Source organism: Myxine glutinosa, chromosome 7 (genome assembly GCF_964187855.1).
Source record: "Myxine glutinosa chromosome 7, kmMyxGlut1.1, whole genome shotgun sequence".
NCBI lineage: Eukaryota > Metazoa > Chordata > Myxini > Myxiniformes > Myxinidae > Myxine > Myxine glutinosa.
This window is the reverse complement of record NC_136267.1, coordinates 172,377,499-172,399,992: the sequence shown is the minus strand read 5'-3', so window position 1 is coordinate 172,399,992 and position 22,494 is coordinate 172,377,499. Positions and strand designations below refer to the sequence as shown.

General features: G+C 41.5%; 1 protein-coding gene across 4 annotated transcripts in view; it reads right to left on the bottom strand.

Moving 5' to 3' along the window:
* Nucleotides 1–1,037: 1,037 nt before the first annotated feature.
* The window catches only part of LOC137431840 (diacylglycerol kinase beta), a 199,824-nt gene continuing 178,367 nt past the window's right edge, over nucleotides 1,038–22,494 (bottom strand). Inside the window, exons 19-22 of one of the 4 annotated variants that reach the window (XM_078782563.1) lie at nucleotides 16,208–16,400; nucleotides 12,475–12,595; nucleotides 6,486–6,546; nucleotides 1,038–2,166 (exon numbers count right to left, since the gene is read on the bottom strand). In XM_078782563.1, coding sequence (XP_078638689.1) covers nucleotides 2,077–2,166; nucleotides 6,486–6,546; nucleotides 12,475–12,595; nucleotides 16,208–16,400 — 465 coding nt within the window. In that variant the 3' untranslated portion in view covers nucleotides 1,038–2,076. The remainder of the gene's footprint in view (nucleotides 2,167–6,485; nucleotides 6,547–12,474; nucleotides 12,596–16,207; nucleotides 16,401–22,494) is intronic. The other 3 variants (XM_078782564.1, XM_078782565.1, XM_078782561.1) reach the window with 3 other exon arrangements.

The window sequence follows — 22,494 nt, the reverse complement described above, 5'->3', positions numbered from 1 at the left end:
TGTCCCTACTCCAATACCGAGGCCAGGACGTCCACGCAGAACCACAAGGAGGGATGATCGCCAGCTGCACCGGTTAGTATGCAATGGCCGTACCAAGTCAGCTAATCGGCTTAGGGCTGAGTGGCAGCAACTGACAAATGTGCCTGTATCCAGAAGGCTAGTCAACCAACGACTGGTTCAAGCAGGCTATCGTGCCAGGCATCCCCTGAGAAAGCCACGCCTGACCAGAAAACACAGCCAGCACCGATTGCAGTGGGCCAGAGAGCACCGTCAATGGCAGCCAGGACACTGGAATCATGTGACCTTCAGTGACGAGTCTAGATTTCTGGTCTATCGTCAAGATGGCCGCGTCCGAGTGCACAGACAAGTGCATGAAGCCCACAACGAAGATTGTATAGTGCCAAGAGTCCAAGCTGGAGGTGGTGGGGTGACCGTTTGGGCTGCTTTTCATGCAGGGGGCAAAACTGACCTGGTTGTTCTGAATGGAAACCTGAACCAGTTCAAGTACAGGGTCATTCTGGAAGAAACATTGCTTCCATTTGCTCGTGCAGCCTTTCGAGGAAACTTTGTCTTCCAAGATGACAATGCATGGCCTCATCGTGCTCGCATGATCCAACACTTTCTTGCTGACAGTGGTGTAGAGCATATGGAGTGGCCTGCCATGTCCCCGGATATGAATCCGATAGAGAACTTGTGGGCAGAATTAACGCGTCAAATCGACAACTTGGACCAGCAGCCTACCTCTGTGCGTGAATTGCAGCAGGCTATTGTCACTGCATGGCAAGCGATTCCTGTCCAAACCTTGGCAAATCTCGTGAACAGCATGCCTCAACGTGTACGTGCTCTCCTGAATGCTCGTGGGGTTTACACGAAGTACTGAACTGTAATTTTACTGTCCGTAATCCCAGTCATAATTTAGCTTTTGTTTTTGTTGGAAAAATTTTTTGGCTAATGTGCAAAATAAAGAGATACTTCTGGAAAACGTACAGAAGTTTAACACAGTACTGTCTGTGAATTGAGTTCGATATCAGTTTACATCACTTTCAAGGATCAATTTATTTGCTTCGAAATGTCAAATGTGGTTTTTGTTTCTTTAAAGGTCACATTAACAAAATCTAGAATAATTTCAACATAATTCCAATGAACTTTTGGTTCTAAGTCATCTTGAAAAGTAAGTTCAACCCCACAAAAAAAATATTCCATATTAAATGCCAAGTCTGTAATTGAAATTGTCCTTCCTATACCACAAGCAGACCTTGCAAACAAACAAAAAATTAAAAAGGTGTCATGGGTTTAAATTGTAAGCAATGAATTTTTAAAAATGCAGGATGAGGGAAATCAAAATTAAAAAACACCAAAAAGTTGAATGAGAATGTTTTTTTCCCTTTTTTAAGGCTATTTTCCCTGCAAGAGCGGGGATTAGCCTTGCGGGTCCCACGACAATCATCATGGTTCCCTTTTTGAGGCAATGTTTTTATGGCCGGATGCCATTCCTGACGCCAACCCTTTAGTCGCGTCTTACGGACACGCAGGGATAAGGTGTACCTATTCTAAACCGGGGCACACACCGGCGAAAAAAAAGAAAATAAAAAAGTTGAATGAGAATGCCAAATTAATCAAAACCGCAGTTGTTGAAAAGGGTTGTTAAAAAGTTGTTGACTATTAAAAGTGGATGGCATCCACAAATAGCATAACCAATTTCAAGATTATGGTTACTGGAATAATTAAAACCTTTCAGTAAAATAAAAAAGGAGAATGGAAATCAAGATGGGAAAGTTCAGATTAATATGATGGTTATATTCCTTAAAGTGTAAAGAGAGACATTTACTTCAATACTATAAGGTAACTATGAGAGGGGATAGCATGGACTTGTAAGAACATGATTAGTGCATTCTTCTTTGTGAAGGTTAAACAGGTAACAGCTTTAAACAGGTAACAGGTTGCCCATGTGACAGGCACTTCGACTGCCACATGAAGGAATGATTTAAAAGCATACCAGCACATATTAAGTAGTGTATACTCTAAAGCTTTTAAAAGAGTTACTCCAAACATCATGGCTGCCGCTTCATTCAGGGTCTATTTGGATCTGCGCAGAGTGCCAAAGCAGCCCGTCCTGGGTGGGGGTCCAAGAAGCATCGGTGCCTGGTTTTTGTGCCGAATTTGAATCTGCGGTGAAAAGGAAATAGAACGACAGTGATTCAAGTGTGCACACTCATTGCATCACCAAACAAACTCCTCCGAAGCATCCGGCATCAATTACTACTCCGCAAGCAGAATGGTCCGAGTACCAACCTCGGAGCCAGAGAATGCAGGTGGAAATCCCACTCCTTGCACCAATTTCTCAACAGCATCAAAACATCCTTTTTGACATTGCATTTTGTGTATACACTCGTGTGCGACGATTAGTCAGAGGATAAGAAAAAAAAAGTTGCTGCACATCTGGTTGTAACTTGTTTCCGGTGTGCTGTGTATTTAACATTGGCGTCCTGTTGGGCTGGAAACGTCATATAACCCGATGCTGGAACGTTCTGGCATACTCTCCGCATGTAGTTCATGTGAGTAAAATAGATCATAAACACACCTTTCCTTGATCCAGTTTCATACTCTCGTGAGCTAAGACACTCTCTGTTTACTGCACTGTTTATTTAGATGTATATGTACAAGCAATAGGCTGTGCTGTGGCTGTTGCAAAGGCATAGTAGGCCAAATTGCCTCTCATTTGACGTTCCCTCGAAAAGGTCCTTTGTTAAAACAATGATCTGACGAAAAAAACAAGATAACATTTCCACTCTGCTTAAAACTCACTAGCCGTCATCTTTCTTTTTTCCAAAAATATCGTATTTATCACCATGGTGAGAGATGGTGCAGAATGCCCATGCACTGTTATGTTTCAGCACAGCCATCTCTGACCTGTTTCAGCGAAACCAACAACATGTAATGTACATCCAGGGGAAGCTACTTTCTTTGTCTATTCTTTTGTAACCATGGACACAAAGTTTGTTCTTTTTGTTTCCTTAATAAACCGTTTGAACAATTCATTATGAGACAAGTAAACTTCATGATCTCCGACCGCATTAAGATTTCTTGTCACTGCTTGTATTATGTGAGTAGAAATAAGGAATATAGAGTTCAATATTGGGAATTATGGAATCAATAACAAGGCATCTAGGGTTCAATTGGGAAATCCTACTATATTAAATAAGGCAATTGTATGTATGTATGTATGTATGTATGTATGTATGTATGTGTGTATGTATGCATGTAGGTATGTGTGTGTGAGTGTGTGTGTATGTATGTATGTATGTATGTGTGTATGTATGCATGTAGGTATGTGTGTGTGAGTGTGTGTGTATGTATGTATGTATGTATGTGTGTATGTATGCATGTAGGTATGTGTGTGTGAGTGTGTGTGAGTGTGTGTGTATGTATGTGTGTGTATGCATGTAGGTATGTGTGTGTGTGTGTGTGTATGTATGTATGTATGTATGTATGTGTTTGTATGTGTGTGTGTTTGTATGTGTGTGTGAGTGTATGCATGTATGTACATGTGTATGTATGTATGTATGTATGTATGTATGTATATATGCATGTAGGTATGTGTGTGTGAGTGTGTGTGTGTGTGTATGTATGTATGTATGTACATCTGAAACTGAAAATCATGGAAGGAAAACAGAGCTGGACCGATCTCCACCACATTTTGCATATGTGGTGAAAGTATCCATGGTCAGATCACAGGCACAAAGCCCCCCCCCCCGCCCCCCCCCCCCCCCCCCAATCCCCACTGAGAGGGTGTGTGGGGAAGAGTAAAGGCAACATACTGATACTCTCGAAGGAAGCAGGTGTTTCTAGTACAATTAATAAAAAGGAATGTATGGATCAATTGGGTTTATGTTGAGGCTCTCAGCTGCCCCAGTCAGATTTTCAACATCGTATCTGAACCATTTTGTAACAGACACAGCAATATGGCAAGATGCATTTTCATGCTTGGAGATTTGGCTTATTACAACCAGAGTTTCAAATGGTGGAATGACTTCCTCAAACACATGCTGCTTTGGAGTGTGGGCAAAGTTTAGCCTTGCAGGTTAGGAGGATTCATTTATTGTTTTGGGAACATAGTGTAAATCACATGTGAGGCAAAAGGCAGCAGGAAGCATAAGTGTACTTATACGTTGCTTGTTCATAACATTTCGTGTTAATCTAGTTTAAGCTTTAAAGCAGTTTATTATCCGCCATATCATGAAAGCATGAAGATGTCGATCTTCGGATCATATTTATAGTGCTTTGCATCACAGCACGTTGGTCTGTTTTACATACCCATCTGAGAACAAAGCTTATACCTGGATACCAGGTGTAAAGTCACAGGTAATTGTTGAATTGCGTGCTGTCCACTCATGTCCTTTTAATTTATGTAATAGAACACTGATGCCTTCTCGTTTCCTTGCACAGCATGATACACATAAACCTCTTCAATGAGCATTAGAGACTCCAGATTATATATATAATACTTAACAGCGTGTAGATATATATATATATATATGTATATATACACAGTCACGTGAAAAAGTAAGTACACCCCATATAGAGTTTTGACTTTTTCAACATATTTCAACATTCAGCTATTTGATCTTCATTTCAACATTATTGATAGATAAAGGTGATATAATAAAACAAATATCATGAAACATTTACATTTTGTAGTCCATTGTGTAATTTAAATAAACATAAATGTAAATTTTGCATGTGGAAAAAGTAAGTACACCCTTGGCTCTAATAGGTGGTATTGCCCCCTTTGGCAGAAACAACCTCAAGTAGGCGTTTCTTATGACTGTCCACCAGTCTCTGACATCAACTGGGAGAAATTTTTGCCCACTCCTCCATGCAGAATTCTTTCAGCTGTGCGATGTTTGAGGGGTTTCTTGCATGCACAGCTCGTTTCAAATCCCCCCACAACATCTCGATGGGATTTAGATCCGGGCTTTGACTTGGCCATTCCAGAACCCTCCATTTCTTTCTTTTCAGCCATTCCTTGGTGGATTTACTGGTATGTTTAGGGTCATTGTCATGTTGCAAGGTCCACCTTCGGTTGAGCTTCAACTTCCCGACAGATAGCCTCACATTATCCTCAAGCACCCTCTGGTACAATGAAGAATTCATAGTGGATTCTATGATGGTGAGCTGCCCAGGCCCTGATGCAGCAAAGCTGCCCCAAACCATAATATTTCCACCACCATGCTTTACAGTTGGTATCAGGTTCTTGTGGTCAAATGCTGTCTTTGGTTTTCACGAAACATGTCTTCTGGTACTGTGGCCAAATAGCTCTACCTTTGACTCATCTGTCCAGAGCACATTGTTCCAGAAGTGCGGGTCTTTGCCTCGGTGTTCATTGGCAAACTTTAGTCTTGCCCTGATGTTCTTTCTGGACAGCAAAGGTTCTTTCGTGGCACACCTCCCATGTAGATCAAATTTGTGCAGCCTCTTTCTAATGGTAGACTCGTGCACTTTGACATCAACAGTGGCAAGAGCTACCTGTAGGTCCCGTGATGACATTCTGGGGTTCTTAGAGACTTCTTTCAGCATCTTGCGGTCTGCTCTCGGGCTGAACTTTCTGGGCGGCCTGGCCTGAAAAAGTTGGCAGTTGTTTGGATTCTTCTCCACTTGTAGATGATCTTCGGGACAGTCGAATGATTGATTTCATATTGTTTGGAGATCTTTTTAAATCCCTTCCCAGACTCGTAGACATCTATAACCTTCTTTCTGAAGGCCTCAGAGAGCTCTTTTGATCTAGGCATGGTGACGCCGCACACTTCAACAACAAACAGCAAACCAAACTAAATGTCTGAGGTTTAAATAAGACAGGTTCTTCCAAGATCCTCTCTAACGATGTACTAATCATTTGCACCTGGTGCTGGTGCACCTGATTCTAATTTTAGGTATTTGAAGTTGTGACAAATGTAGGGGTGTACTTACTTTTTCCACATGCAAAATTTGCATTTATGTTTATTTAAATTATACAATGGACTACAAAATGTAAATGTTTCATGATATTTGTTATATTATATCACCTTTATCTCTCAATATTGTTGAAATGAAGATCAAATAGCTGTATGTTGAAATATGTTGAAAAAGTCAAAACTTTATAAGGGGTGTACTTACTTTTTCACGTGACTGTATATGCTTGAGAACCTTGGTATATCCTCCTCTATTACACACCAACATACAGCATTTTTTTCCACCTTTATCAAGCATCACAAACACATTGGGACTTAAGACAAATTGCTGTATTTCATTTTATTGAACAAGATGGGCAAACTGTGCGGAAGGCAAAATGAAAACCCACAACAGGAAACTGCAGGACCAGTGGATGACGTTGCAGATGAGGGGAAGAGTTTGAGTTAATTCTCAGAAAAGGAGTATTAACTCCTTATTAAAATAAACTAACTGAACCAGTAAAATAATGAGAAAAAGCAAAAGTATGAAACACATACCGTACAGGGTGGTTGCATCCAGGGCTCCCCATCTATTTGCATTGGCAGCAGTTTGCTGGTTCTAAATGACAAGGTATGTAAAGCAGCAGGTAAACAACTAATCAAATTCAATTAATTGAAAGTATAATTCAGCATTAAATGGTAGTGCTTAATTCATCTGTGGTGGCTCACATCACAGTCAGGTATAAATATCAATTATTATCATCATCACCATGCATTGTCAATCCACTGCAGGATTAAGGCCTTCTCAAATTAGTACCACTTAAATTAAATTTAATAATCAGTTTAACTTAATTAAATTAATTTAATTAATTTAATTTAATTTAAATTAATTAAATCAGTACCACTTCCCTCAATATTAAACTCATCTCCTTTCACTCCAAATGTGCCAATCTTGTAAAGTTATCGTTCCCACTAATATTTGGTCTTATTTTCCAGATTGTGTTTCCGTGTGATTGCCATTCTGTCGTCGCTCGTTTTGTCCAACTGTTGTCGTTAATTCTAGTGAAATGTCGAGCCAACTTCTCCAATTTCTCACTTACTCTTTTCTAAAACCAATTAATTAATTAATTGTCAATTTATTTTCCGCCCTCTTTGTGTGATTCCAAGCATGCGTTTTTCCACGATTCTTTGAATGATGAGTTTTGACTCCATCTTTTATTAAAAAGTGCATTTCAGAACCACAGGGGTGAGTGGAGTGGAAGGGGGAGAGGTGAGGGGAGAGGTGAGGGGAGAGGGAGGGGAAAGATATACTACATATACATTTTTTTTGGGGGGGGGGGGTGAGTTAGGGGGGGATGGCTTTAACAGGCCCCTCTGTTTTGGGGGAGGGGAGAGAATGGAAGGAGGGAAAATTTACCCGCGCAAAGTGCTTTAACCTCAGTGTTGCCCAGGTAAAAAAAGGAAACTGTAATAACCTCTGCCACCATCACCAGGTGGCGCTACAAGGTACACATTTAGATCAATAATTCATGCCCCTCTCCCAGTCCCCCACACGCCCACATGAGGCCGCGGCCACATAGCCTATGTTACCCCCCAGACAAAGTTGTATTTGTACCCTGAGTAGAGTATAAAAGTGTTTATAGATGGAGTACCCGGCATTGCTCAAGCAAAAAATAAACATTAACATATTTGAAACAAGCGTTACGCCTCGGTCCGCTCGCCGGTGAAGTGATGTGAATTGACAAAGTGGAAGATGCAAGGCGGCAATCTTGGATGTTGACGTGGCGACCCAATTTTCAATATCATTCTTCCTTATGTGTAGGTACACCCACACACCAGATTATAAGTTAGTAGTTCGTTTATTTTTCAAGATATTTCGCTCACAAGGTTCAGACATATATATGGTGACGGCCATCTTGGATTTTGACGTGGCGACCCAATTTTCAATAGCGTTCTTCCCTATGCCTAGATACACCCACACACCAGATTAGAAGTTGGTACTTCGCTTATTTTTCAAGATATTCGGCTCACAAGGTTCAGACATACATGGCGGCGGCCATTTTGGCGGTGGCCAAAATCTTGGATTTTGACGTGGGTTGCACCAAATTAGAATTCGGTCCTTCGCTTACGCACGCACGCACGGACGCACGCCCGCATGCCAGTACGCACGCACGGACAGAGGGGAAAACCATAGTTCCCCTTTCGCTCCGCAGTGCGACGGGTGACAATAAGGGCAAATATAATGGAAAAGCAATTACATCCAAATCAGAATCCATCACAAATGTCAAATCATCATTTTACCTTTTCGTTGAATATATGCTGCTGAATGTACCGTTGATCAGGTTTCTGAGTTAAGTGTGATGACGTTCAGGAAGAGGAAGAAGAAGGCTTATCATCAACTTCTTCGGCTTCCGGAATTGTTTGATTTATTTGTGTTCAAATGTCTGGTGATTGTTTTGTATTTATTTTTTAGATTTTGAATCTTTTTTATACATTTTGGTGAAGATACGGATCCGTATCCAGATACGATAGTTTTTAAAGTGATTCTTAACCACCGATAGATGGTGCCAAAAACGATATACAGCACGAAATCTCAAAAAGTTATGGATGGATTATGACAAATTGGTCAATAAGTTGGGTAGGTGACAACAACAAGGCAATTATATTTTAGTTCAGATCCAGATCCGGCCTATAAGTGAGATACAAAACGTACACTGTTCAGCCTGGTGGAGGTACGCACTGTACCCAGTGCCATTCTAGTTTTACATGTTACTTCTGTAATGATGTCGATGTTATCAACAAAATGGAGGTGGTGCAGTTATTACCAGCTTCTCTCCATCAACATCGAAACCTTAAAGGCTCCAGTATAATTTTCAAGAAACCCATTCTATTGTAGCTGTAAAATGTAATTTTGGTAATATTATGTCTATCTGACTAAATCCTTTTTGTCGTTTCATCAAGTCTTATTCATGCAAGATGTTCTTCTTCATCATTTTCTTCTTCTTCTTCTTCTTCTTCTCCTCTTCCCTTTATAAGGAGTGATATTACATTTTTCCAGAGGATTGGGAGAGATGGATCGATTCGGTTCTGCTCTGCCTTGACCACGATATTCCTCCACTCCCTTCTGTCCTCAGCCGACTCCTCCAAAGACCCCCACCTTACAGATATCCCTCTTCACACAATCCTCCCATCTCAACCGTAGTCTACCTCTTTTCCTCCTACCTTGCTCCCTCAACCTGTCCACTCTCTTTGCCATCCTCTCTTCCCACATCCCCACCAAATGTCCATCTCAGCCAGTATTTCACCAATCTTCCGTCAAGCTCATCTGCACACCAATCTCCTCCCTTGATTCATCCATTCACCCTCTCTCCCCACTCTTCACTCCCGCTATTCTCCTGACCCAGTTGTTCTCGCAAACCTACAGCCTCTGTTGTTGTCTCTCTGTCACTGCCACCGTCTCCAGACCGTAAAGTTAGGCCAGCGTTACACAAGACATCAGAACTTTCCCTTTCCGTCTCCTGGATATCTTTCTGTCTGTCATTACTCCCTCCACGCTCCTCCACGCATCAGCGCCCACCTGAATCCTCTTCCACACCTCTGCCTCTGCCTCTGCCTCTGCCTTACCATCCCCGGTCCACCCAGATACTCAAACCTATTCCCTTGTCTGATCTCCTTCCCATCCAACCTGCTATTCATTTATATTCTCTGCTGCCCAACGCACATCACCTCCACCATCTCCATGCTCATTTTCAGCCAATGTTTCTCAAATTCTTTCTTCCACTCCCCCAGTACTTCCTGCATCTCCCACCCACTCTCAACCACAACACACAGATCGTCCACATACAATATGCTCCCCAAAATATCTTTCATGTTTACCTTCCTGCTTACCAGTTCCATCACCATGATAACCAGGAGTGGGCTGAGAGTGCTCCCCTGCCTCAAACCGATGTTCACACTAAACTCCTTCGACATCCCAGGACCAACCAAAACTCTTCCATTAGTTCCCTTGTACATAATTTCCAACAACCTATCTTCTGCTTCCGGCACTCCCATCCATCTCATTGTTGACATCACCATCTGTCTTGGGACGGTGCCCTAGTCCTTTTCAAGGTCCATAAATCTCAATGCCATTTCACCTTGCACCTCCAACCTCTTCTCCACCAGGTGTCTCAGCACGTACATCCCATCTGTCGTTCCCCTACCCTTTCTAAACCCCTGCTGCTCTTCTCCAAACTCCTTCTCCACACTCTCTATTATTCTCCCATCCAGAACCCTCTCCATCACCTTCATGACATGACTAAGGAGTGTAATGCCTCTGTACTTCCCCGGATCTTGAACATCCCCTTCCACTTTCATATCGGCACAATTAACCCCGTCTCCCAATCCTCCGGAATCGAACCATCTCTCAAACATAAGTGCTCTTCTCTTCTTCATCCTCTTCGATGCCATTCGCACTTCCTCTTCTGTGACTTCCACCAACTCCACTTTCCCCTCCACATAACTCGGTTGCTCCAGCTCGCCGTTGCTTCCTTCCCGGTTCAATGTTGATGCTCAGTGTAGAACGGGTTTGGATGTTTTGATGCTTGAGTGACTGTTTCAATTTTAGAGTTAAAGGCCTTTTCATAATCTATGATTGGCAAATAAAATGGCTATAAAATGCTCATGACATTTTCCAAAACATGATTGAGGGAATGTCACTGGTGAATCATTATTTTCCTACTAGAGAACCAAATTCTACTAAATCCAGCTTGCTTTCTTGGTTGATTTTTCACCAAATTATTTGTTAGTTTATTGGTGAGGACTTTCTTCAAAGGTTTATACAAGCTTGATAGTAAACCAATTGGGCTATTGTTTTTCTGAAAGATTTGGGTGGTGGTTACCTTTCTGTTGTCCATTGGAGATATTCTTTGAATAGACATATACTGGGGTTATGTAATATTGCAAGACCTGTTTTAATTTGCAAATACTTACATGTGCAGGTTTTCCAATGAGTTTATGTAATTGTGACTATGTAATGGTGTGCACAGATTGTGAGCAGGATAGCCAACTTGTAATATAGACATATGTAAGTTTTCTGACAGATTATGGCTTGAAGCGACCAACATACTTAAACTTGTTGCCAGAGAAGCTTCTGCCTGAAACAACAAGAAAACGTGGATAATGGGAATCGCTGGTAGACGTTTAATCTGGGTTCCGTTGGCCTATAAACCCCAGACTATAAATCTGCAATCACAAAAGACGATGCTGCAATAGATGTAAATGACAGAAAATAGAGTGAACTTTTCTGGTTGTATCCAAAAAAAGAACCAACATAGTTTGAAAATTGTAGGCAAGCGTGTGCTCGTACTCTCGACAATACTCCTGCTTATAAACAGACCTGCGATTATCACTACTGCAGTTTATGGAAGTGCTGATATGTGGTTCTGAGTCAGGCATGATGGGTCAAATAGCAAATCTTTATCCAAGTTTCCTTGTTTAGCCTTGCAAAAAGTACCAGCATTTACAAATAAATGGCCAAAAAGCAAAAAGAAAAAAAAAGAAAAAAAAGAATGATTATGGACAGATTAACCAAGGACGATGAAGAAGCAAATATAGGTCAATGTAAGGTGCACTAATATGGGACATTCAAAATGACATATACACGCGAAACTACGCCTTTTATGCATGTGCTGTGTGTGCTTACAGTGATTCGGTTCTGTTCGCCGGGGACTTTTAACCTGCCGTTGCTAACGTGAAATCTGTGATTCAAATCATCCCTAAAACGTAATTTTCCGCATTTAGACTAAAGATTGGCAATTTCAAGATGGTTAACCACAATTGTCCTGTTCCTGAATGAAAATCAGATTCACAAAAATATAGGAACATGACATATATCTGTGGAAGAGAGAGGTTGGGTTTTTAACAGTTCCTGTTAATGCAATTAGCGAGTGGCAGACATACACACACAAGAATGGACGCTTCTCCTTTCACTAATAGATGCAAAAATCAAGTATAATTTATATTGTGGCCACGGAACCAAACAAAAAATTTTATATTTAGAATGACACTCACAGAACATACCACACCCACTTTCACCCCTCCCCCCAAACATGATTAAGAGCAAATACCCTCTTTTTAAATTAACCCTGTGCATCGACAAGCCCCAGATATGACTTTCCCATCGGTGTTAAGAAGCACGAACGTTTGCATCGAACACGCCATCTTCGGCCTTTCACGGGCGCACATCGCCAGGGAATTTTTGCAATATGTACTGCAATATATCAACTCTTTGGAAGAGTTTATCAGGAAGTTTTCCAACTTTTTCATTGTTTAGAATCAAACTCCTTTCTCACAGGTGTATGTTTACAAGTACTTTAGGATCCTTTCCAAGATTTTTTAGTCGTTTCATTCTCCAATCCTAAATCTGAGAGGCATGAAAGATATTCATTCCGCACCGATTTACTTCGTTACTAGGGGTGTGTCTGCGCATGCTAGTCAAGCAATCGGTGTAGAAATGAGTCAATTTGAAAGTCACATATTAACTATATAATTTGAGCAAGCAACTGACCGTATAAAAACTGATGAACATTGCGCCATACGCTTTCCAGCACTCTTCAGTCCAGTGTATATTTGACCCATTTCCATGGCACTCTCCAACCCCACAACTTCCAGCAGCAGGTCACTCAGATCTGCACAGGAATGAATAAAAAGTAAATGTGATTAAAGTCCTTGAATGGGATCGTTAACAAGACATTGATTATGGAGAGTGGTCACATAAATACTCATTTTAGTGCTCAGGCCAATTTATAATTCATTTTTAGAGGGTTTTTGAAAAAGAAAACCCATCATTTTTTGACAAATATATACCAGCTTTTAGAGGCCATTTTTCCCCGCAGAGCAGAGGTTGGCCTTTTTCGGGCACCGTGGTCCCCTTTTTGAAGCAATGTTTTATGGCCGGATGCCCTTCCTGCCGCCAACCCTGTTAGTCACCCCTTGTGAGACACAGGGAATTACCAGTGAGCTGGTACTCAATTTGCCGACCTCGGAAGGATGACAGGCTGAGTCAACCCCCCTGGCGTTAATTCAGCGATCGATCTGGATACAAACTCAGGATCCTAGGATCCCAAGCCAGCACCCTAACCGCTAAGCCAACACCAAGCTATAGTTTTTGACAAATATGAATGAAATTTTTCACTTCATTGACATATTTTAAGAGTAGTTCAGTGACAAAACAACACAGGCACTGCCATATATATATATACAGTCATGTGAAAAAATAAGTACACCCCATGTAAAGTTTTGACTTTTTCAACATATTTCAACATACAGCTATTTGATCTTCATTTCAACAATATTTATAGATAGAGGTGATATAATATAACAAATATCATGAAACATTTACATTTTGTAGTCCATTGTATAATTTAAATAAACATAAATACAATTTTCGCATGTGGAAAATGTAAGTACACCCTTGGCTCTAATAGGTGGTATTGCCCCCTTTGGCAGAAACAACCTCAAGTAGGCGTTTCTTATAACTGTATACCAGTCTCTGACATCGACTGGGAGAAATTTTTGCTCACTCCTCCATGCAGAATTCTTTCAGCTGTGCGATGTTTGAAGGGTTTCTTGCATGCACAACTCGTTTTCAAATCCCCCCACAACATCTCAATGGGATTTAGATCCGGGCTTTGACTTGGCCATTCCAGAACCCTCCATTTCTTTCTTTTCAGCCATTCCTTGGTGGATTTACTGGAATGTTTAGGGTCATTGTCATGTTGCAAGGTCCACCTTCGGTTGAGCTTCAACGTTTCGACAGATGGCCTCACATTATCCTCAAGCACCCTCTGGTACAATGAAGAATTCATAGTGGATTCTATGATGGTGAGCTGCCCAGGCCCTGATGCAGCAAAGCTGCCCCAAACCATAATATTTCCACCACCCTCTGGTACAATGGTCCATTGTATAATTTCCACCACCCAAACCATAATATAATTTCCATAATATTTCCACCACCCAAACCATAATATATTTATTATTGCTCAACGCCGCCATAAGCCACGAGGTGAGGCCCGGAAAAAGGGGGCGGAGCACAAGAATGGAGGTGTGGCCACGTCAACCCACCATCAGGGCGGGGCCGGTAAACGATGACCAGCCAACCAGGGCTGAAGTAAGATCGCCTGATAGGCGTGGCTTTTGGGCTGGCGGAGCGATCGCTGGTTCACTTATAAAAGCGCGAGCACAAAGCCCTTTTACAGGACTGGTTGGAAACGCACCTTGCGAGTGGACTTACCAGCGAGGACTTACCAGCGAGGACTTACCAGGGGACTTATGCAGTGGCGTTCATTAAAGAGGACTTGTGGGTACATGTGCTTGGCAACAGGACTGATGAGAAGAGCTCGCCTTGAGAGAACTCGTTGAAAGATTGGTGTTGACAGGACGTATTTGGAGAGCGCACATTACAACGAACTCGTGGGTACATGCGCTTGATCAGAGAGGGCTCGTTGGCATTGGGAGCTCAAAGCAGGACCTTGGAGAGGGGGCGTTTGGCGCGAGTGTGCAACTATTACGTACGCCGCCAGGACACCAGCCTTCCCCCCGTGATATAATTGTCCGTTCACGTTACACTGGAGAGCTGCCTGCCGGGTTTTTGTCCGCTGGACCGGAGCCTGGACCGGAACCGGATTGGAGCCTGGATGCGCTGGTGACCATGAACCTGTTCCACCCTACCATCTGCAATCCCCGTGTGAGTGTCTGTATGTGAGACGGGCCCGTTTGTCCAGGGAATAAGATAAGACTGTTTAAGGCTGCCCTGTGTGTTCTTCTTCCTCTTCCTTGTACATTCCTTCTTTCGTTTCCTCTTCTCCTTCTTGTACATTTGTAATAAATTGCTTTGTTCTTCCTATTTTCTTGGTTTCCTCTCCATCCGATCGCATCAGTCTTTTCTCCAATTGGGTAAGCGTGGCACGATCGCAACTGCTATAATCGGATATAGTCACCTGTTAACAGCTCGGATCGCGGATTGCTATCCGTTCGGCATATTCCATCATATCCGTGGTTCGAGCGGGAGTTATTCCCTCGTTTCCGGTCGGCGTTAGTAATTAGGTAGTAGTGAACCCCTAGGCCTAACAAACCCTACCTAACGCCGTGCTGGGAAGGCCTTTATAACTTCCAGGACTCGCGTCGGCAAGATAAAAGGACAAGGGGATTAACCCCCCCTTGATAAGGGGAGAGCCGACGTCGGAGATCTGTAACAATATATATATATATATATATATATATATATACACACACACACACAGTCTGTCAAGAATATACACACACATATATATGGGTGGCAATTTTGTAATGACTTCTACCATTGTTTGCAACCATTCCTATTCCAGATGTACCATTTAGTGGAAAATTATAGTGGCTACTTGTGAACTTTGGGTAATTATAGACAATGCAGAAATCACTACCTCTCAATAAATTAGTTTCCCCACTTCTTGTTGGCATTAAAGCTGTTAATTTTTATCATGTAAGTATTGTTGGTAACAGTGCAGTGTACAAGAAGCAGCTACCATATTTGAAAAATGTACAACGATCACATGTCAGTTTGTTAGCATAAATATAGCTTAATGTGCACCAATTCAAACAACCTCTTCCCAAATGTCTGCACTTTGGCCTGCTAGAACCTTGGAGTGACTGCATAAAGTACACTTTGTGTGTTGCTCACCAGCTGCAGTGCATAAACGAATGAGGCAGGCACTAATCTCCTGGCTCAGGCCTAAAATAACAACCTAATAAGGGAGAGGAAGCAGGTTGTGGTTGGAGCTGTTGCACATCATTAATGTGTTTCCTGTGTGGCCTCCACAGCTAGCCTGGCCTTCCACAACTGAATTGAAAGTCGATAGAGTAGCTAGACTTGAAAAACAAGCTTGATAGTTAAAAAGAAAACAGTGACAAAATACCAGCAAAGGTGGATATATGTATAATCGAAAAACCGAACAGACAAAAACAGCATCGAAAATTGAGGAAAAGTGGAGAAGGAAGTAATTTGCACTTGGTTGATAAATAATAGCTCAAAAGAAGCAAATCATGTACAAGTTGCTGCGTTCAATAACGACATATTGTGCTGCATATCAACCGGGCATCAGGAGCTTCTTATCCACCGGACATCAAAGGAGAAGTGACAACTTGAGTTTAACAAAAGGAAGAGGAAGAGACAGATGGAAAAGTTTGCAGTTAATTGAAAATCTAAGATTGATAGACAATCGACGAATGGAATGGCGCACTTTGGATAAGCAAAACATCTGTACCTTGGTGGCAGAACTTCAGCTCACGCAGGTCTGTCACGGTGCTTCGGGACTTCTTCTCAAGGTTCACCTTTCTGTGATGTTTTCGACCCTTGGTGTCACCCCAGATGTTTGAGCCACCATGCATGCTGGGAATATTGAGGAAAGTGATACCTTCCAGAGAGCTGTTCGTCATGTCCAGCTGTGTGTCATCACACTGCACACGGGAGTTGAAAAGGAAAGAGTAAGAAAGAAGGAGTTTGAGGAGGGGTGGATGGTGTCGTAGAAAGACAGATTATCGCTGTCATTTAATCCCACATTTCCCTTTCACAAGCGATGAATTGATGTCACAAACTAGAAAATAGAATACAACCCAAATGCGTCAATGGATATGCCTCCGCCTGCATTATTGTCAACCAATTGTTACGTTTGATATCAATTATAGTTAACATGAGAGAGGGAGAGAGAGATAGAGGGAGAGAGATAGAGGGAGAGAGAGAGGGAGGGGGAGAGAGAGGGAGAGAGAGAGGGAGAGAGGGAGAGGGAGAGGGAGAGAGAGAGAGGGAGAGGGAGAGAGGAAGGGAGAGAGAGAGAGAAAGAAAGAGAGAGGGGGAGGGAGAGAGAGAGGGAGGGAGAGACAGAGAGAGATAGAGGGAGAGAGAGAGAGAGAGGAAGAGGTTGAATATAAGTTGAAGAGAGAAAATATCAGATGCTTCTAACTCGAGTTATGATCTACAAAATGATTTTTAAAAGTCACATGACCTGTTGAACCCACAATTGAATCAGTTCATCTTTGTATCGCAGTCCATACTTATGCCAAGTTTGGTTGAAATCGCTTCCGTGGTTCACAAGTTATTTTAGTAACAAAGATTTTCAATAAAGCTTCACATGACCGTAGGCCTTTGACCTTTTGAACCCAAAATATACTCAGTTCATCATTGCATCACAGTGCATAGTTGTACGAAGTTTGGTCAAAATCCCTACAGCATATCACAAGTTACAACAATTTGCTATGCACGAACTGAGGGATGGACGCACATCCGTACAACCCAAAAACATAATGCCTCTCTGGCACCTTTGACTGTGGAATCTTAGAAAACTTAGAATAAATAAATAAGTAAAATTATGTTCAAACATAAAATAAGGTGAAAGAGTCTGTCAAGACTAAAAGAGTTTGCAATGCAAAAGAAAAGGGGGATTTTTGTTGAAAGCATAATTATTAATTATTGAAAGTTTGCTGTATTTCTATTTGACGAACCGACAGCACATAATACAATGAAAAGCATGGCACATATCGACTATAACGTGATAACCGATATGTATTTTCATATTTCCAAGATTCAGCAGCCATTTTCACAAGCATCTCTAATAGGAGTCGAGGTGTATTATTTCAAGCATAAAATATAATTCCAGGTTTAAGAGTTATATACAGACTTGGCATTTAATATGGAATATTTTTTTTTTCTTGACTTGGGTTTACTTTTTAAACTCAGTATATCAATCTGGTGAGTTTCTTTTACACTTCGGTGATTTATTTGTTAAAAGAACCATGTCACTGATTGTCTGTCGCAGCAAGAAGTCAACAACAGGATTATATCACAGGTGGCGTGGCAAAATGTACGGACAGGTGCATTTGATGATTGGCTTCACAGTCGGGTATACAAGGGCTGTTGCGTTCTGTATTAGTGGAAAACAACTGCTGCACGTCTCCAAAAGTTATTACCGCTTCCTCTGGAGATGGTCCGTCAACTCGACAATGCTGTTTGTCATGGAGTGGTGGCTTTACGAAATTATGGCATGAAACAGCGTGCTATTGCTCGGCAGTATGGCATCACTCAAGGTCAGGTGTCAAAGATCCTGAAACGAAATGCTCAGAGGGGTGTCCCTACTCCAATACCGAGGCCAGGACGTCCACGCAGAACCACAAGGAGTGATGATCGCCAGCTGCACCGGTTAGTCCGCAATGGCCGTACCAATTCAGCTAATCGGCTTAGGGCTGAGTGGCAGCAACTGACAAATGTACCTGTATCCAGAAGGCTAGTCAACCAACGACTGGTTCAAGCAGGCTATCGTGCCGGGCGTCCCCTGAGAAAGCCATGCCTGACCAGACAACACCGCCAGCGCCGATTGCAGTAGGCCAGAGAGCACCGTCAATGGCAGGCAGGACACTGGAATCACATGATCTTCAGTGACGAGTCTAGATTTCTGGTCTATCGTTAAGATGGCCACGTCCGAGTGTGCAGACAAGTGTATGAAGCCTCCAACAAAGATTGTATAGTGCCAAGAGTCCAAGCTGGAGGTGGTGGGGTGACCGTTTGGGCTGCTTTTCATGCAGGGGGCAAAACTGACCTGGTTGTTCTGAAGGAAACCTGAACCAGTTCAAGTACAGGGTCATTCTGGAAGAAACATTGCTTCCATTTGCTCGTGCAGCCTTTCGAGGAAACTTTGTCTTCCAAGATGACAATGCACGGCCTCATCGTGCTCGCATGATCCAACACTTTCTTGCTGACCGTGGTGTAGAGCATATGGAGTGGCCTGCCATGTCCCCGGATATGAATCCGATAGAGAACTTGAGGGCAGAATTAACGCGTCAAATCGACCACTTGGACCAGCAGCCGACCTCTGTGCGTGAATTGCAGCAGGCTATTGTCACTGCATGGCAAGCGATTCCTGTCCAAACCTTGGCAAATCTCGTGAACAGCATGCCTCAACGTGTACGTGCTCTCCTGAATGCTCATGGGGGTTACACGAAGTACTGAACTGTAATTTTACTGTCCGTAATCCCAGTCGTAATTTAACTTTTGTTTTTGTTTTAAAAAAATTTGGCTAATGTGCAAAATAAAGAGATACTTCTGGAAAACGCACAGAAGTTTAACACAGTACTGTCCGTGAATTGAGTTCGATATCAGTTTACATCAGTTTCAAGGATCAATTTATTTGTTTTGAAATGTCAAATGTGGTTTTTGTTTCTTTTAAAGGTCACATTAACAAAATCAAGAAAAATTTCAACCTAATTCCAATGAACTTTTCGTTGTAAGTCATCTTGCAAAGTAAGTTCACCCCCCCAAAAAAAGATTCCATATTAAATGCCAAGTCTGTAATTTCGTGACATTTCCAAACACTGTGAGAGACAGAATGATACGACAATTGTATTGGCCTGTAGCGGTTGCAATGACCTAAAACTGCTTCAATACGAATACGAAGCTTTCATTACCTCCACCACCGAATGTGGACGGGTTATGTTTTCACTTCTGTCTGTTTGTCTGTCTGTCTGTTCGTAGGATAACTGAAAATGTTGTCGACGGATTCAGCCAAAATTTGGTGGACAGAGTGGGTTTGTGTCAAGTACGAATTGATCAATTTTGGTGAAGATCCGGATCTGGATACGGTAAATCTTTAAGTGATTCTTCACCATTGGCTGATAGGGAGAAAACGATGAAAAGCACAATATCTCAAAAAGTTATGAAAAAGTAATTTCATGAAGCCCCACTGTCAAGCATGGTGGTGGCAGCATCATGTTATGGGGCTGCTTATCATCAGCATGGACTTGCAAACTTGTCGGGATAGAAGGGACAATGGACGTGCAAAGTACAGAAGAAAACCTTGATTAAAACAGGCTCGAGTCAGCCATGAATCAGAAACTGGGTAGATTCACATTTCAGCAGAACAATGATCCAAAGCACAAAGCTAAAACCACAATGGACTGGCTGAATATGCAGAAAATAAATGTTATTGAGTGGCTCAGTCAAAGTCCTAACTTGAACCCAATTAGCATGAAAATAACAAAAGAAAACCTGTTTTCTCTTGTTGCACTTGTTTTTTTGATTTCTCGAGTTATTCTTGTTAACGTGAATTTTTAAATCCCAATTAAGCCAAGGGACGTATCTATTTTGCTGAATTACTATTATTAGTCTTACTATTATTTGCCTTATTATTATCATATTGGTAGTAGTATCAGCAATAATGAAAAAGTGGATGGAATTTTCAGGCACTTGTGTCCAGATTTTGAAAAATTATAAATCTGTTCACAATGGTATTTAAACTTGAAAACAAAAAGCTCATTGGGACAAGTATTAGGCCTCCTATATGCACTTGAATACACCCACACATTAACAAACCCAATACTTGGCACATCTGGCAAGCATGTTTACTCTTGTGGGAGTGTGGGGAGGGAAAAGGGGGTTAGAACAGCAGGCATGTTGTCCATGCTCTGTGTACATCTGCACAAATTGCATGTCTGCACTCATTGAAAAAAAATCCCAAAGATGTCCTGGAGGCATAATCGTTTTTGAAAGACAAAATGAACAACATTTTTCCAAATATACAATTATTCATGTTTCATCCATGTTTCATCCCTTCCTGTTGAAGATCACTCACAACCAATTGGAGTGTAAAGCAGCTCTCGCTAATAATACAAGTTCAAAAATATCTCTAAGGCATAAGCCAAACTATATAGCTCCTGAAAAAAACCCAAAAGTTATTTCAACCATGATGGCTGTTAGAGGAGTTTGCACAATGACAAATTTCCTGAAATGTAAAACTTTCAAATATTGATGCTTAAATTAGAAACTAGAATGGCACTCGGTTGAGCGCATACCTCCGCCAGGCTGAACAGTTGATGTTTTGTATCCCACTTATAAGCCGGATCTGGATTCAGACCTGAACCAAAATATAATCGGCTTGTTCTTGTTGCCTAACCAACTCATCTACCAAGTATATTCATAACTCGTCCATAACTTTTTGAGATATCGTGCTATGTATCGGTTTTAGCCCTAACACTCAATGGTGAAGTTCACTTAAAAATTAAATAATCCTCGTATCCGAATCCATATTCGGATCTTCACCAACATCGAATCGATTAGTCCTTGTCACACAGCCAAACTCTCGACCAAGTGTCGTCCAAATCTGTCCACAACCTTTTGAGATATCCTGCTTTGTATCGTTTTTGGTCCCATCTCCCAATGGTGAAGAATCACTTTAAAGATCCTCCTAGCTAAATCTAATCATTTTGTCCCTGTCACATACACTACCTCTCTGCCAAATTTCGTCCGAATCTGTCCACAACTTTTTGAGATATCTTGTTCACAGACAAACAAACAAATGAAAAATCACTCGTAGAGCGACACTTGGAAAAACAGAACAAAGCAGAATGGCACACAATAGAGAAACCTTTTGACCTCACAAATAATTGGTGGTTGAATTCAGTTAGCTGATGTGAAAATCCAATTCAAATTTCAAGTCAATTACATGAAAATTTAGGCTTTTAGAAATTCAAAAAAAGGGGTTGACCTTTGGCCTATGTTGACCTTTTGGCCTACACTGATCTCAAAAATAGTTGGTGGTTGAATTCATTTTTTCGATATGTAAATCCTATTCAAATTTCAAGTCAATCGGATTAAAAAATTGAGGATTATGGAAATTTGAAAAAGGTGGTTGACCTTGGGCCTATTTTGACCTTTTGGCCGATGCTGATCTCAAAAATAGTTGTTGGTTGAATTCAGTTAGCCGATATGTAAATCCTTTTCAAATTTCAAGACAATCGGATGAAAATTGAAATTGTTGTTGACCTTTTGGCCTATGCTGATCTCAAAAATAGTTGGTGGTTGAATTCAGTTAGCCGATATGTAAATCCTTTTCAAATTTCAGGGTCAATCGGATGAAAATTGCGGATTTTAGAAATTTTGAAAAAAGTGGTTGACCATTGGCCTATGTTGACCTTTTGGCCTATGCTGATCTCAAAAATAGTTGTTGGTTGAATTCAGTTAGCCGATGTGTATATCATATTCAAATTTCAAGTCAATCAGATGAAAATTGAGGATTTTAGAAATTCGAAAAAAGTGGTTGACCTTTGGAATATGTTGACCTTTTGGCCTAAGCTGATCTCAAAAATAGTGGGTGGTTGAATTCAGTTAGCCGATGTGTATATCCTATTCAAATTTCAAGTCAATCGGATAAAAATTGAGGATTTTAGAAATTCGAAAAAAAGTGGTTGACCTTTGGCCTATGTTGACCTTTTGACCTTTTGCCTCCAAAATATATAGGATTTTGTCGGACCACGAACTCTAAAATTTGGTGAAGTTTCGTGAAGATCGGTTTAAAATTGTGACCTGTAGGCAAGTATAAGTGATCGGACAGACAACCATACACACACAAACAAACACACAAACCGCTCATAGAGCGACACTTGGAAAAACAGAACAAAGCAGAATGGCACACAATAGAGAAGCCTTTTGACCTCGGACAGACAACCATGTCTGCCTCGGACAGACAACCATAGGACAGACAACCATACACACACAAACAAACACACA